Source organism: Gopherus evgoodei, chromosome 22, assembly GCF_007399415.2.
Source record: "Gopherus evgoodei ecotype Sinaloan lineage chromosome 22, rGopEvg1_v1.p, whole genome shotgun sequence".
Lineage (NCBI taxonomy): Eukaryota > Metazoa > Chordata > Testudines > Testudinidae > Gopherus > Gopherus evgoodei.
Window position 1 is genome coordinate 12,371,927 of NC_044343.1, and position 16,093 is coordinate 12,388,019.

The 16,093-nt window shown below is 60.0% G+C and overlaps 1 protein-coding gene across 11 annotated transcripts in view; it reads right to left on the reverse strand.

The window, feature by feature from the left end:
* Window positions 1–16,093, reverse strand: part of UNC13A (unc-13 homolog A) — a 119,196-nt gene that overhangs the window by 19,788 nt on the left and 83,315 nt on the right. For 6 of the 11 annotated variants that reach the window (XM_030540658.1, XM_030540657.1, XM_030540660.1 and 3 more), the window contains 9 exons: window positions 15,925–16,051; window positions 13,108–13,204; window positions 11,757–11,900; window positions 10,698–10,781; window positions 7,784–7,861; window positions 7,256–7,344; window positions 6,762–6,914; window positions 5,390–5,513; window positions 1,396–1,401 (listed from right to left, as the gene is read on the reverse strand). In XM_030540658.1, the coding sequence (XP_030396518.1) occupies window positions 1,396–1,401; window positions 5,390–5,513; window positions 6,762–6,914; window positions 7,256–7,344; window positions 7,784–7,861; window positions 10,698–10,781; window positions 11,757–11,900; window positions 13,108–13,204; window positions 15,925–16,051 (902 nt within the window). The remainder of the gene's footprint in view (window positions 1–1,395; window positions 1,402–5,389; window positions 5,514–6,761; window positions 6,915–7,255; window positions 7,345–7,783; window positions 7,862–10,697; window positions 10,782–11,756; window positions 11,901–13,107; window positions 13,205–15,924; window positions 16,052–16,093) is intronic. The other 5 variants (XM_030540666.1, XM_030540665.1, XM_030540663.1 and 2 more) reach the window with 1 other exon arrangement.

The window sequence follows — 16,093 nt, forward strand, 5'->3', positions numbered from 1 at the left end:
GGCATTAAAATACCTGACACTGAACAGCCCTTTGCCAGTAGCATTTCCGACGCCCTCGCAAGCCCCGTACACTCATCACTATTAAAGAATTCCAGCTCCCACTTCCCCGGGTGACAGGGCTGCGCACTGAGCCAGTCCCCTGCTCTAACCACTTAAGGCCACTGCCTGTGAAACTGAAGAACTGACATTGCCCTTTGAGCAGGCCCTGACGACTGACAAGTCAGGTGCTGGGTCTTGTGGACACCTGCTCAGAGCACAAATGCATGTAGGACACCTATTTAAGGGTGCTTGCTTCACTCTCAGGGATCCTTTGCTCAGCAATAACCCCTAGGAGAGGCCTTACATTTCCATTCAGGTGCAGCTCGGTCTCATCACCCACCTACAGAAACCGAGGCACGGCGAGGGGCAGTGCCTCGCCCAAGGTCAAACGGCCTGTCAGTGGCAGAGCGGGGAAGAGCTGCCAGGAAAGCCTGGTTCTCATGCCCACGCTCTGAGCAGCAACCTACGCCTGGCCCAGCCTGGCAGAACTAAGCAGCTCAGCCTGGTTTGCTAGCGACTGAAACACGCTGCTGCCCCTTTGCCTTCCCCGCACCCCCGGGCCAGGAAACGCAGAGGGGTTCAGTGCGGGACCCCTCCCCCAATCCCAGCCCACTCCGCACTGCTCTAAACACCAGCTGGACTGCACCCCTGCAGAGTCTGGGGCCCTCAGGCTGAAGGTTCCCGCCCCCCAGCCCTCTCTGCATCGCCCCAGTCCCCAGACTCACCCCCTTCTCCTCAAGGACAGGGAACGGAGACCCGCGTTGCTAACTGAGCCCAAAGGGGCGTCACACCAAGCCCCAGAAGAGGATGGAAAGGGTTCCTTGTTAGGAGTTGCAGGACAGCCCCTTAAACAGAGCTGAGCCATTGCTGGACTGCTTGGGCCAGGGAGGGAACCAGCCGCTTAGCCCCAATGCAGCACACGGCAAAGGAACCCACCAAAGACCCTGGCAAGGGGCATGTGGGCACCAGAACGCAGGTCCCATCACAGCTTCCAGCACTAGGGCACCAGGCTGCTGCCGAGGCTGGTCGGAGGAAGCTGTCCCTAAGATGAACCCACATTTCTTCTTTCCACCCCCTTCTCCCTGCCACACTGTCCTCCGGCCAGATCCAGCCCCGGTGAGTTTCCACGGTGCTGCCCGGCCCTGGGGGACAGGCTCGCCCTACACATCTGGGCACAGGAGGCGGACAAGGAGCAGCTGAGCAACAGGGGGTGACAGAGGTGGGGTCGCTCGGGGAGGGAGCTGGGGTGGGGTGGGGTGGGGAGGGGGTGCGGGCAGCCACACAAGACAATAACCGGCTGAGATCAGAACTGACACACAGCAGACAGACAGACAGACAGGGAGCTGCCGTACTTACAATCATCTGCCATTGTGAGGGGAGCGGAACAATTGGAGAGAACAACCATCACACGAGTGTTATGCCTGCCCGCCTTCCTGCCTCCCATCCCCAACGGCCGGCCTCACCACCGCCAAACACTGGGCCCACGCCCCCCACGCACCCCCGAGGAATAACCCCCCGGCAGACCCAGAGCTCCATGGCGCAAGGGGATGAGCTGGGGGGATCCCCACTGATGGGGACTCTGGAGAGGCGGGGAACGCGGGAGAAGGGGACTCTGGAGACGGGGCGATCCCCGGCGATGGGGACTCTGGAGGGGGCGATCCCCGGCGATGGGGACTCTGGAGAGGTGGGGAACCCAGGAGACGGGGGATCCCCAGCGATGGGGACTCTGGAGAGGCGGGGAACCCGGGAGACGGGGACTCTGGAGACGAGGGGATTCCTGGCGATGGGGACACTGGAGGGGGCGATCCCCGGCGATGGGGACTCTGGAGAGGTAGGGAACCCAGGAGACAGGGACTCGGGGGAGGGGGGATCCCCAGTGATGGGGACTCTGGAGAGGCGGGGAAACTGGGAGACGGGGTCTCTGGAGACGGGGCGATCTCCGGCGATGGGGACTCTGGAGGGGGGGATCCCCGGCGATGGGGACTCTGGAGAGGTAGGGAACCCAGGAGACAGGGACTTGGGGGAGGGGGGATCCCCAGCGATGGGGACTCTAGAGTGGGAGGATCCCCGGTGACGGGGACTCTGGGGGGGGGATCCCTGGTGATGGGGACTCTGGAGAAGGAGGGAACCCCAGCGATGGGGATTCTGGAGAGGGGGGGGGATCTCTGGTGAGAGGGACTCTGGAGAGTGGGGGATCCCTGGTGATGGGGACTAGAGGGGGGGATCCCCGGCGATGGGGACACTGGAGAGGTGACTACAGCAGACCAGGAATTATAAACCCAGCAGCAACTAAAACATGCCCTCTCCCCAATATCACTGTCCCTCACTAACGCCACAAGCAGCCCCACCCACCCTGCCACTGTTCCCTTCCCACCCACCCTTCGCTCTGTGCCCCGCAGTCAGAGGGCTGCAGACAATGGTGGCCATCGCACAGGCTGATCTCCCTCCTCCCCATTTCTTTTTGCTGAGCCGGTGGGGCCCAGACACCAACTCCCAGCCCAGTGCCCAGACTCGTCCTGGCTGGCTCTGGGGAAGGCAGGCTCTCGGTCCGAGGAACGGTGACAAGGAACTCAGCAGAAGCTGTGCAATGCACACGTCATGGCAGGGAGCCCTGCTGAGCGGGACACTTCATAGCGGGCAGGGCCAAGGGATGATTAATGACCCCAGCTGCGGATGGACCAGGCTGACCTATCGCATCTTCTCCAGCTTGGTCCTACTAGGCTCCCTGCGCTGGGGAGCCTGGACTTCGCCCCAGCAGCCAGGATCCTCCCACTTCCACTGGACGTTCAGAACAAGACAGTGCGTGTGAGTGTATGTGTGCGCGTGTGTGCATGTGTGTATGTGTGCGCGTACATGTGTATGTGTGTGTGCATGCACATGTGCGTGTTTACATGTGTGTGCGCGCACATGCGCATGTGCGTGCATGTATGTGTGAGTGTGCGTGCGCGCACATGTGTGTGTGTGTTGGGAGGAAGCAGGCTGGTCCATTATGGACTGGGGCATCCCACTCCGGAAGGGGTGTTCTCAACCTCACAATAAAGGTCGATGAACAAAAGGAAAACACCGAGCAATCTAACCCCTTGTGAGGCCCTTTGAAAAGATGAACTCTTCCCCTTGTGTCTCAAGGGTGCCAGAGGCACAGCCCCCTGCTCCTCAAGGAGATAAGCCTGTGGCCATGGGCAAAATCCTTCTCTACTGCTCACCAGCTGTAGCTAACAAGACTGAATGGCTGAATCACCGCCTTTCATTCTGAAAATGCCCAACCCTCATCTTACACCACCATACTCATGCAGGGCTCACTTAATGCTAAAGTGCAGACGTGTCTGGAGTGCAACATGGCAGCTGTTTAACAGCGCACAGCAACACTATGCAAGGCTGTAGTCAGTACATGGAGAATTTCAGATCCAAGTGAAAGTGCAACGGGGAATCACCTGTGCCGAATACCAACAGCATACTGGGGTGAATCCCCATGGGCCTCCAAAATGCACCCTGGGTTCCTTAACAAGTGACCTCCAGCAGGACAGGACTCCCTGGCCTCCCACTGAACAACACTGACCTCCAGCCACCACCACTACCTGCACAATTCTGGGGTTGTCTTACTGGTCACCCAAGCTGTGACAAGAGCACAGTCTGCGATGCCAGAGCAGCAGCCTGCTCAGTTCTAGGGCGGCTGAGCTAAACGTGTGCAGGGCCGACTCACGGCTGTGCCGCAGCGTGGCAGCAGAAAGCATCCTCTGATGCCGAGAGAAGGAGATTCCATGGCATTCTGCTGCCTGGGTTCCTGTGACTCATGGCACGGAGCTGTCAGGTCTCTGATCAAGTTTAAATGGCCCCTCAAAATACCCCTGCGATCAGCTTGCTGGTGAGACAGTTCCCGGCACTGCAGCAGGGGCAGCGGAGCGGTAGGCGTGACTCAGGAGTGACAGAGAGCAGCTGGCTGCAATGCCTGTTTGTCCGTGCAGATCTCCCCAGAGAGCAGCTGTTAGCACCTGCGGCAGGCTCCCCAGGAGTGAAAATCTCCCAGTATCTGGGACACTAAAGCTAGACTAGGAAATTCCCCTGCAAAAAGCTTCAAAAGCTTCAGTGGATGGGCCAGCCGCCTTCTCAGGAAACCTCAGCAGCGTGTTTCCATTGCAGGGGAAACCTGCCCAAAGCCTGCAGAGCGCCTGGCAATTGAAAGGAAAAGCTCCGGTCAAATGGGGCAGCGGGCTCGGTCCCTCTGGTGTCTCTGGCCTCGGTTCTCAGTTGTTGCACTTGGGATCAGGAGGGAGGGGGAATTCAGGGGACTTTAAGCCGTCTTTGCACTTCGCGGGGCACTTCAGGGGCTTCTGCAGCCCCCGGGATTCATCAGAGCAGCTTGGTGGTGTTTCCTGATGCTGCTTCCCACGGCTCTGGAAAGCAATGCCCTGCCGAAGGCAAGAGCTCCCTGGCTCTGCCCCCCAATCACTCCCTTGCCCCAGGGCTGCGAGCACGGCCTACTGCAGGGGCATCTCCGGGGGTTCTTTATACCTACCTTACGGGTCCTTTATGCAACACGTGGAAAACCTCAGAGGCCCCCAGGAATCCCCCTGCAAATGCCCCCCCGTCCCCTTTCCTTCCCCACTCCTGCCCTCCCGTCCAGGGACTACCCAACCCCATGTTCTCTCCCCTACACCCTCTGCCAACCTCGCAGAGAGGCCGATGCCCAGAAGCACCAACAGATGCTAAGAGGAGCCTCCTTTGCCCTAAGCAGCATGAGCAGCTCTTGGAGAGGAGGCAAAGTCCTGCCCCTGCCAGGGAGCCATGCTCAGGGCATGCCTGCCCAGTGTCTTGTGCTCAGGGGCCAGACCAGGTGCTCCCCTGCCTGGCACCCCACACTTAGAGGAAGGGGGGCACCATGGTTTTGCTTCTGCTGCTGAAGTGGGAGGCCTGACTTCCTGCCTCCGTGCGCCGTGCTCTGCCCCGTGGAGGGCCTCTCGCTGTGCATGCTGGACTGGGCAGAGGAGTGAGGTGGGGACACGCTGCTCCAGCCAGACCCTTACTCCCAGGTGTCGTTCGGGGCATTAAACGCTGGGGGAGTCTCCCTCCTCTCCCGCCAGAGTGATCCAGAAACGTCCTGGGCGGAGGCAGGTGGAGGTGAGCCCCTCATTCCCTGAATGAGCTCTGGAGCTAGCGAGCTCCAGTGCGCTCTGGATGAAGCGCTGCCCCTCTAAGCGCGCGGTGCCAGGCGCTCCGGAGCAGACCACCTCCAGCTGAGCTTCCGCCATGGAGCGCCCAGGCGCCAGGCCTACCCCGGAGCCCAGGGGAGGGTGCCCATGTGTCCCTCCCTCCCTGCCCACCATGGCCCGACTCCCGCCCCCCCCAGGCTCACCGTCTGGTCGGTGAGCGGCGGGAGGACAATGGTCTTCTCCATGGTGTTCATCACCAGCTTCCAGAGCTCCTTCAGCACCCGCTTCAGCACCGTCTTCTCGCAGATCTTGGCGAAGAGAGTCAGGCTGGGAACAGAGCCAGGGAGGGAGAGGATGGACTTGGGCTCTGGGCATGTCACCTGCCCCCCATCCACAGAGCCCCTACACACACACACACACACACACACACTGCACCTACACATCACTATACACACACACAAACACAAAGCCCCTACACATTGCTACACACACACACACAGCCCCTACACACACACACACACACACACACACACACACACACACACACACACACAGCCCCTACACACACACACAAAATGCACCTACACATCATTATACACACACATATACACACACAAAGCCCCTACATATCACTACTCTCTCTCTCTCTCCCACACACACCATGCCCCTATAAACACCTCCCCCAGGCACCTACACATTCCTACACATACACAATGCCCCCCCCACATGCTCTCCAGGACTCTCCCATAGACATCCCCTCCACCCCACTCCAACACCCTCAGCCTGCGTTGGCTGGTCCTGGTGCTCCGGTCCCTGCTCCCCCTTGCCAGCTGCCGGCCACGTCTGACTCCTGTGCTCTGCTCTGGCAGCTCCTTCCCTCCCCTGGTGGCCAAGGGCCCACCCTAGCCCTGTGCCAGCCTGTGCAGGGACGCCAGTCGCCCGAACCCCAGTGTTCCCATCCTCTGGGCAGTGCTAGGTGTCACGGGGCTCTGTGCTACCCAGGGAGCAAAAGCAGCACCCGACACGGGCTGGGCCTTTTGCCAGTCTGAGGTCACGGGGATTAAAGGAACACCCAGCCCCTGCCTGTCTGCAGAGTGCCCCATGGGGGCGGGGGGCTCCCCTCGGGGCACACGGGGAGGTGACAGGGGAAGAGCAGGGGGGACATGCCGGGGGGCAGCAGGAGGCTGTGCCCTGGGGACAGCAGGGACCGGGTGGGCACAGGGCTTGGGGTGCAGGGAGGGACCCAGTCGCTCACGAGAGCCACCCCTGGGCCAGGGGTAGCCACGGAGCACTGGAGACAGTGCCCACTGAGCACCACACCTGGCCCTGCGCAGGCCTCTGGGCAGAGCGGCCTAGTCACCCCACTCATCACAGGGCACAGGACCTTCCCCCGCAGGGCCCTGCCCCCCACAGTGCCCTCCCCAGACCCCCTCCCCGACTGAGCCCTCCTCATTCTCCCACCCCGCAGGGCCCCCCAGCCATGCTGTGCCTCCCCACCCCACGTACTCTTCCCAGCCCCCCTGCTGTGCCCCCCGTGCCCCTCCCCACTGGGCCCCCCAAACCTCCTGCACTCACTTGCTGTCCAGAAGGTCCATGATGGGCTGAAGGACGTTGTCAGCATCCTGAGCGACGCTGCTGCAGGCGCTGGCGGGGACGTTCCCGGTGCCCTTCACCTGGCTCAGGATGTCACCCATCTGCTTTACGCACTCCTCAATGTGAGGCTGGAAACTGGGCGCCACGAGGCACAGGCATCTCCATGAGCAGGGCGGGGAGCCCCTCGCCAGGAACACCCTGCTCCAGCGCCTCCCTCCCACCCCGTTCCCACTCGTTATGGGGAATCCACCCTCTCCACAGCCACAGGCTCCAGGGACCCCCATCCTGAACACTGGTTCCTGGGAGCCCCAGCCCTTCAAGCTCCCCCCAAAACCCAACCGTGACCCATGGGGCTCAGCCCCAGAATCACCACACACGGAGCCTCCTCCTGAACAGGAGCAGAACCTGATCCTGTGCTTTGCACCCAAAGATTTATACCCCTCCCGCCAGGCCCCTGTCCCCTCCGCCCGACGTACCTGGTGGCAAAAACTCTGCTGAGCTCATCCAGGACGTTGTTGAGTTTCACTTGCAGCTCCTTCAGAATGTCGCTGGCCTCGGCGTCCAGCTGCAAGGGGGGACGTGCCTGGTTAATGGACAGCCTGCCCCTCTGCAGGCAGTGCTCGACACCTGGGGGTTGCGCAGGCCACGGGAGCCCGTGGTCCCCAGAACACTCCCAGAATCCACTGAGAAGGACCGAGTCCGTTTCAGGTGGAAGCTGGCATGAAAGCCAGGCGAGGGCTGAAGCTGGCCATGGCTCGCTGGCGGTGTGCTGAGTTGCTTATAGCATGGCGAGACAGCACGCTGCCCAGGGGCCAGGAGATGGGGGCCAATGCATCGCCATGCCCTGGGGGCCAGAGGCACCCTGCTGGGGTGGGGGATCCCACCGGACAGGGACATACCACTGTGGAGCCTCACTATGGGGCCGGTGTATGGAAACATCCCTTTAAACTTTGGGGAGTACCCCCTCCAGGGGTCCAGCTGCAGGACAGAGCCCCGGTACAAACCTCCTTCCCCCCCATGGCTTCAAACATCTTCTCCAACTGGACACGGAGCTGCTGGATGTTGTTCATCAGGATACAGGGCTAGAGGGGGACCAGACGGAGAGGTGGTTAGTGTGGGATGCTTACACCTGTGATCACAGCTGTGGGGAACACAGCAACGGCCAGACCTGCTCAGACCCAAGGTCCGGCTCCCCGGGTCCCGTCTCTGATAGTGGCCAGCAGGCATGATGGGGTAGGCTACCCCACATCTTATCTCTGAGTCTCTAGTAGTTAGAGACTGGCTGAAGCCATGAAGAATTCACCATCCACTCCCCAGCCAACACTTGCGCTAGTGTTAGCTATGAAACCTTGGGCCCATGTCTGCATGCCTGAGCCCAGGTGACGTCACTACCCAGGCGGTCTCCTTAGCTCACGTTAGAGATGCGGGGCAGAGAGGTCACAGCTCGGCTGCCCCCCTGAGGATCTATAGCCACATTAGCCACTTGGCTAAGTGGCCGATGTGACGGAGCAGGGAGTGGGGCGCATTTGACCTGGGAATGTTATCGGGGAGTTGCACTGCGGATGAGAAGGAAGTTACCTGAGCTGTAACCTGACCCAGGAGGGGGTTGGGGAGAAGTGACACCTTCTGCCCTGGAGATTGAACAAAGGAGAGGAGGAGCAGAGGGGAGAGGGGAGAGGGCTGCTGGAGGAATTTTTAGGGTCAGTTTGGGCTGGGCAGTGCAATGCAGGGAACCCCAAGCTGGAGTCTAAGCTCCTTGAACCCCCCTAGAAGGAATTGATTGCGAGGTTCTGGTTGTACCTACATGCTGTGCTTGGGACTGTTCCTGTTATCTAACAAACCTTCTGTTTTACTGGCTGGCTGAGAGTCACAGTGAATGGCAGGTAGTTGGGGGTGCAGGGCCCCGACTCCCGCACACTCCGTGACAGTCATATGCCAGAGACACAGCCCCTTCAGTGCTCATTGATTTCACTGGGAGCTGGGGTGCTCAGCACCTGGAGATCTTGCTGCAGGATTTAGCAGCAGAAGGCCTCCAAACTTTGGTGCGAGAGCTGGAGAGCCCCTGGAGAGTCGGCCGCAGAGCAGGGGGCAGATGGAGATCTCCCAATTCCCAGAGTTCCTGGGGGGGATGGCTCGGGAATCCTGTCCCAGGGGGGTGGTGGGGTAGGTGGAACAGTCAGCGTGGGAGCCTTTTCCAGAAGAGGTTTCTTAGCCCACGTGACTTGATGGGGGGGAGAAGGAGGGGAGGGGCTCTGGCCTGAGCCAGCATCTCCATCTCCATTCACAGGAGCCCCCAAACTCCACATCCCACCTTCATCCAGCTCCCCGCTGCACTGGCTCGCCTTGTGGCGTGGGTGTGACACACACAGGAGGGGCCAAGTGCTTCCCAGTCATGCGAGCGAGGCACCCAGGGCTGGATTTCCCAGCTCTCTGGCCCTGCATGGAAACCCCAGGGGCGCACTGGCTGGGGGGCACGGTCACTGTTCCACCCATCAGTCCAGCCAACAGCCTGACATTTTAGACACTGGGCCAAATCCACCCATGCAGAACTCTAGTGAAGCCAGTGGAGTTACATCAAGGGGTGAATTTGGCCGGCTGGCCCGAGGATGCCGACTCCCCTAGAGTGTGCAGGTTGGCTCTATCTACCACCCAGTTGGCCTGAAAGCGGTGCCTTCAAACCCTCCGAGCCCGCTCTGAGCTGATGGCGGGTCTGCCAGTTCCAGCCGAGTCCATGGAGTGACACCAGCGTCATCCTGGAACAACAGACCCCAGGGTCTGACCCCACTCTCATTTACGCCAGCTTTACATCACTGAACTTAATGGATGCTGGGGCAAGGACTCCTGCCTCACACCAGCGTCAGTAGGAGAAACGGGCCTCTCATATCTAGAGACCTCTTGGCGGGATTAAAGGGAGCGCGTCTCATGAGTGGGGAACGGGGCTGCCCGGCGACGTCTTCGTACGCCCGCATGATGGAATGAGAGCATGGGGGTTGGATGGGGGTGTGTAAGCGTGCGTCAGTGTGTACCATGTGCCTGTCTGTGCCCACACAGCAGGGTGAGCTGTGGAGCTGGGACCCGGGTGCAGATCCAGAGCTCCCCAGACTCTGGAGGGTTTCGATAGGATGGGCTTTGGTTCTGTCCACCGGAGAGACAGGCTGCCAAGTTCAGAACCCCATGTGGATCCAAAGTGTCCCAGGGGTTCGGATCCAGCTTGGCAGAATCACTCCTGGGAACGGATGCCCCGGTGTCACATAAGACCCAAGAGCATCTTGCAAATAGCAGAGATGGGACTGTGATGCAGTAGGGAGGGGGGTGGACTGACTTGGGAATGTCGTCTAGTTTTACTGGGACTGTCTGCATGGGGGAGGGGAGAGCAGGGGGTGACTTTAGGGGAGGGACGGTACCTGAGCCAGGAGGGGGGTGGGGGGAGTTGACACCTTTGCCTGGGAAAATGGACAAAGGGAGGAGGAGAGAAGGAGGGGAAGCCTGCTGGGGGCAGGGGATTTGTTCAGTTTTGGGCTGGCTGGGAAGAGGCAGGGAACCCCAAGTCTGGAGTCTAAGCTCCTTGCCCCCCAGAGGGACCTGGCTGAGGGGTCCTGTTGTACCTACAAGCCCTGCTTGGGACTGTTCCTGTCATCTAACAAACCTTCTGTGTTACTGGCTGCTGAGAGTCGTGGTGAAACACAGGAAGGTGGGGGTGCAGGGCCCTGACTCCCCCACACTCCGTGACAGGAGCCTTTCAAGGCAACCACCGGAGAACAGAGAGGAGAAGAGGGAGGGTGCAGAGGAGACGGGCGCTAACTGCTTCCGGGGGGGGGGGGGTGTCTGGCGGCATCGGTGGCATGGCGACAATGAGGCAGAGAGTGGCCCCACCAATTGGAAGGCAAGAGAGCAAGGCAGGAGGAGGGGATACGTCACCACTTTCTCCTTCTCCTTGGAGCAGTACAAAGCGAAATCCTTGGAGATGATCTCGGCGTATTGCAGCAGCACGTTGCTGATGGTCTGCAGGCAGGAAAGGCCAGGCCGAGCCGGGGGCAGAGCCGCGAGCGAGTGGGGAGAGCCGGAAGCAGCAAACGAAGGCGAAGCCAAGAGAAAAGGAAAGGAACGAGACTGTAAAATCCAGATTTGGTCTGAAATAAACTGCCCGAGGATCGCTTTGGGCCGACGAAGCTGCAAACTGAACTCCAGGGAACAAAACTGCCCCTGTTGTGTGTCAGTGCTGTGCATAGGTGTGACTGTCGGGGTGGGGGGCACGTCAGTGGTGATGCTGCCACCCTCCCATTCCCACTCTTGGCCTCCCACAACTTTCTGTTATACAAGACCTGAATTAACCCTATAAAATCCCATTCCCTGCCCCCACACTGCCCAGGAGGAGGCGCTGGAGATAGGTGTGAGCAGGAGGCACATCCTAGAGCTGCTGTTCCTCCCCAGCACCACCGCTTCAGGTTTCCATGGCTGGCACATGGTACCCAGAGGGGCCCCGGGACAGGAGCACAATCCACAGCTCTTTGGTCCAGCCGGGGAGAGGCGATGTGCTGACGTGGGGCAGGCGACGCAGGGCTCAGCTCCCTTCCACGCTGGGGTCACTGCGTGGAAGTCAGTGGCGTGACCCCGATTTCCCCATTGTGAGTCACAGGAGTCCCAAGCCTGCAGTGTTTAATTAATCCAGGAGCTAGCGAGCTCAGGGTAACCGCAGGGTTTGCCTGGGTCCAGCAGCCTCAACAAACAATACGGCCCAGTCCTGCGCCTTCTCCACCACCGGGGCACTGCAGTCCCTGGTGCACGGCTCTGGCACTGGCCAGGTTCGCGCCACTTCCTCCGTGCAGCATGTCGGCGCCTGGCCGATGGAACGGGTGCAGCTGCTGCTCCAGCTGAGGTCTTGCTCTGTTTAAGCTGGGGCCATTGTCATTCTGGGGTGGGGATCACCGCAGTGTGAACACAAGGTTGGACCCAGCGTGTCCCCTGGCCCCTCCTTACCTTGGCAAACCTCCGCATGTAATGCCCGACGATCTGCGGGTCGGGGCACTCCAGCTTCTTGATGATCTCAAAGCTCTGATTCAGCTGGGAGAAGACGTCCACCACGGAGCAGGAGAAGAGAGCATGCTCAGAGGTTTGCTGGAACTGGAGCAGGAGGCAGACGGGGAGAAGAGCATAGGAAACAGTGGGTTATTTTCTGGGCTCAGAACTAGAGTCTAGGGCCTGGGTGATGTGTCACAGACGCAGCTGCTGCACTGCCTTTACAGTCTGCCTTCATCTGAGCATCTCAAAGCACTTTGCAAAGGCAGGTGAGTATCCCATTGTATAGATGGCGAAACTGAGGCAGAGAGCAGGGCCATGACTGACTCGAGGTCACACAGGAGTCAGCAGCAAAGTTGGAAATAGAACCCAGGGATCCCTATTTAGATCAAGGCTTCTCTCTTCATAAACCCGGCTGCCAAGCTTGGCTTCCTCCAAATGGCCTGGCCCTGCACGCTCACGCTGCCAGGCTCGCTGGCCATGTGCCTGCTGCTGCCTGGTTCAAGATGGAGGATCAGAAATAACCCAGTGGGAGCCTCTCCTGCAGCGTGTCCAGCACTGCCTGGCCCAGCCCGTTGGGGACCCAGAAGTGCACTGGCAGCAAACAGTGAAAACAGCCAGAGGTGGGGATTAACTGGTCTCTAACCACACGTGGCCAGGGCAGACTCCTGTTCTGGGGGATGGCCTGGGTCAGCTCTCTCCAAGTTTCCCTCTCTAGCTGAAACTGGCTTTGCCACGGTGCCCATTACATGGCACTGGTGGGGTAGGTTGGCAGGTTGGCTGGTTTGCCACCCTCCAGGGTAGAGGTGCTCTGGTGCCGGTGGATGAATTTGGCCATTTCTAAGGCAGCTCAGGTACTGACAGACACGTGTGCCCCATCCCGTTCCCACAGGGAGGTGGAGCACTACAGGGCTGTATGCAAAACCCCAGCCTGCCAGGGCTGTCCCGACAGATAGCCACATTCGGAGGGCTGGATGCGGGAAATCCAGTGCACTACCCCCACGGGAGGGGAGAACTGGGCTCCTAGAATGGAGGCTCAGCGCCTGGCTAGACTCGAGCCCACCCCCTGGGTGGAGGACTTCCCTGCGGGTCACTTTTGGGCTCTATACCGTTAGGGGCGGCTCTAGACATTTCGCCGCCCCAAGCGAGGCGTCATGCCGCGGGGGAAGCTCTGCTGCTCGCCTGTGGGAGGTCCACCGAAGCCGTGAGACCAACGGACCCTCCCAGCAACCGGCAGAGCGCCCCCCGCAGCATACCACCCCAAGCACACGCTTGGCGTGCTGGGGTCTGGAGCCGCCCCTGTATACCGTACCCCGTCCTTCTTGTCCCGCTCCAGCGCTCCATGCAGGAAATCCCGGGACACCTCCTCATTTTCATCCAGCCACTGGATAACAAAAGGCTCAAACCAGCTGGAAGAGAAAGAGACGGGGAGATGGGGCAGCGGGAGAGGGTCTCACATCCCTGCTGTTTGGAATAACACTCCAACAAGCCCGCGAGAGGGAAGGGAAAATAGGTTGGTTTGATGCGCCATGCAGTCCCTGTGCGGTCTGGACTCTGCATCTGGCCTGCACAGACCACACGGCAGAGGGATTCCCAGCCAGCGTCTGCTCTCTGTTATCCAGGGGCAGATCTGCCATTTACTCCACTGGCTTCCAATCCATCGGGCCAGCTTCTCCTCTTCCACCCATGATCCCACTGAGCTCAGGTCTGCACTCCCCGGGATAACGTGGGGCAGCTCCACTGCAGGCCAGTGGGACTGTGCTCACGTGGGCAGAAAGACAATTGCGCCCACTGATGTCTCTGGAGCTGCTCCTGATTTACACCAGGGACAATAGGAGGGGACTCTGGCAAGTGTCCCGTGTGACAAAGTGGGAATGTTCTTAATGTTTTCTCTGAATACTGTGTGGGTGCCTGTCACAGAGTCCCTGGGCGATGCTCTGGAACTGCTCCACACAAAGTCAATCAGGACTTTGGGGAGCCTCCTCTCCCTCGGAGCAGACTGTCTGCAGGGCAAGAAGCTCACACGGCTTCACCTCCTGGGTCTGACATTGGAGCATTCAGCATCCTCTGCCCCTCCGTGTGCTTCCCCCAGCGAGTCCACCCTGGTGGCATCCTGGGGTAGCCACAGGGTCCTGCACCCCCACTTTGCAGTCAGACCTGACTCTCAGCCAGCCAGTAACACAGAGGTTTATTCTGTGGGTCTAAAACAGAGCTTGTAGGTACAGAGAACTGGACCCCTCGGCCGGGTCCATTCTTGGGGGCAGTGAGCCAGACCCCCACATCTGCACTTCACTCCTCGTCCCCAGCCAGCTCCCAAGTGAAACCCCCTCCAGCCCCTCCTCCTCTGGGCTTTGTTTCTTTCCCGGGCCAGGAGGTCACCTGATCTCTTTGTTCACCTTTAGCCATCCCCTTGCAGGGGGGGAAGGGGCCTGGCCATTTGTTGCCAGGAGACAGAGTGTTGGCCATTTATGCACAGGGGAAACTGAGGCACCCACACAGTATTCAGAGGAATCATTAAGAACAGTCCCACTTCATCACATTGCCTCAGTTTCCTTTATGCATTTCTTGGGTATCTAGGTGGGGGGATCAGGGTGTAATTGTTGCAGAGCCCTGTGATACTGTCTACACAGAGAATGGCCGACACCCTGTCTCCTGGCAGCTGATGGCTGGGGCCCCTCCTCTGCAAAGATACCAACTGAAGGTGTTGGAGAACAAAGAGATCAGGTGACCTCTTGGCCAGGGAAAGAGACAATGGCCAGAAAGGAGGGGCTGGAGAGTTTCAGTTTGGGGCTGGCTGAGGACATGGAGTGAGAGGCAGATGCGGGTGTCCAGCTTGCTGCCCCCCAAAATGGACCCGGCTGAGGGGTCCCGTTCTCTATACCTACAAGCTCTGTTTTAGACCCTGTTCCTGTTATCTAATAAACCTCTGTGTTACTGGCTGGCTCAGAGTCAGGTCTGACTGCAAAGTGGGGGTGCAGGACACTGTGGCTTCCCGCCTGGGTGGACTCGCTGAGGGAAGCGCACAGAGGGGCAGAGGATGCTGAATGCTCCAAGGAGAGACCCAGGAGGTGAAGCCGTGTGAGCTTCTTGCCCTGAACAAGTCTGCTCCAAGGGAAAGGATGCTCCCCAAAGTCCTGCCTGGCTTTGTGGGGAGCAGTTCCAGAGCATCGCCCAGGGACTCCGTGACACCCGCCCACGATACTAGACGTGTGTTTGGGGGGCCAGCCCTTCCCACCCCTCCTGCGATCCACGTGGCGCAGGCATGTCACCTCGAGCTATTCCAGCTCTGAGTGCAGCCGGACACTTAGCGGGGAGAAAGGAGGGTGAGGAAGGGAAGGGGAGGGAGCCAATGAAGGGGTGAAGAACAGAAGGGTGGAGGAGGTGGTTGGTATGACAGAGGCACAGGGTGGTAAGACCCTGCTCCTCCCTCTCCTCCCTCCTCCCTTTCCCCACCTGCTGACTGCAATGGGAGAGAACGCCCAGTAGTCGTGCGAGAGGTGACAGTATTTCCCAAAGTGAAGAGGATACCACAAGGGGCTGGCCCGAGCCACTGGCCCAAACCCTGCCCCACCTCCCCCCCGCACATGGGGGTGGGCTGTGCCCTCCCCTCCACCACACGCAGGGCTCTCGTCTGAGCCCAGCCTGCTCCAGGCATGGGGCTGGCATTGCCCCGAGCCCGAGCCTTGCTGCCCCTCCCACATGGGGCTGGCGTTGCCGCTCACCGAACCCTGCCTGCCCCCCACCTGGCTGGCTGTTGCTGCTCACTGGAGCCTGCCCCCCTGCAGGGCTGGGGTAGCTGAACCCCCGCCCCAGGAGTGCGTGCCCGACTTGTTTGGCAAAAGTGAGCATTTGTCCCATTTGCAGTTGGGTAAATGGCTGCGGGAGGGGCTGGGCAGCAGAGACCCAGCCCCCAATTGCACCGCGATCCCAGTGCATGGGAACACATGACAGACGCAGTTGCGACCAATGTTCTATCTTGCACCCGTGTGAGTTTCTTCATGAGGCCCTGAGACTTGGCCATGAAGGGGTCGCTCAGGAGTCCCCGGCCCCTGACCATCCCTGTCAGCCCCCCCGGCTCAGCCCCCCTCCCCCCGCTAGCCGGCCATCCCCCCGCAGCGCCAGCACTTACGCGGGGTATTCGGGGACGCGGCTCTTGAAGGCAGGGAGCTCGGTCACATACTCGTTATAAAGCCATTTCACTTTGAAGTGCAGGTTCATGTAGTCAGCACTTTTACACAGGCGATGCTTGTCATGCTCTGCAGGGGAGGGGAGAGAGGGAGGTCATGGGGGTCACCCCC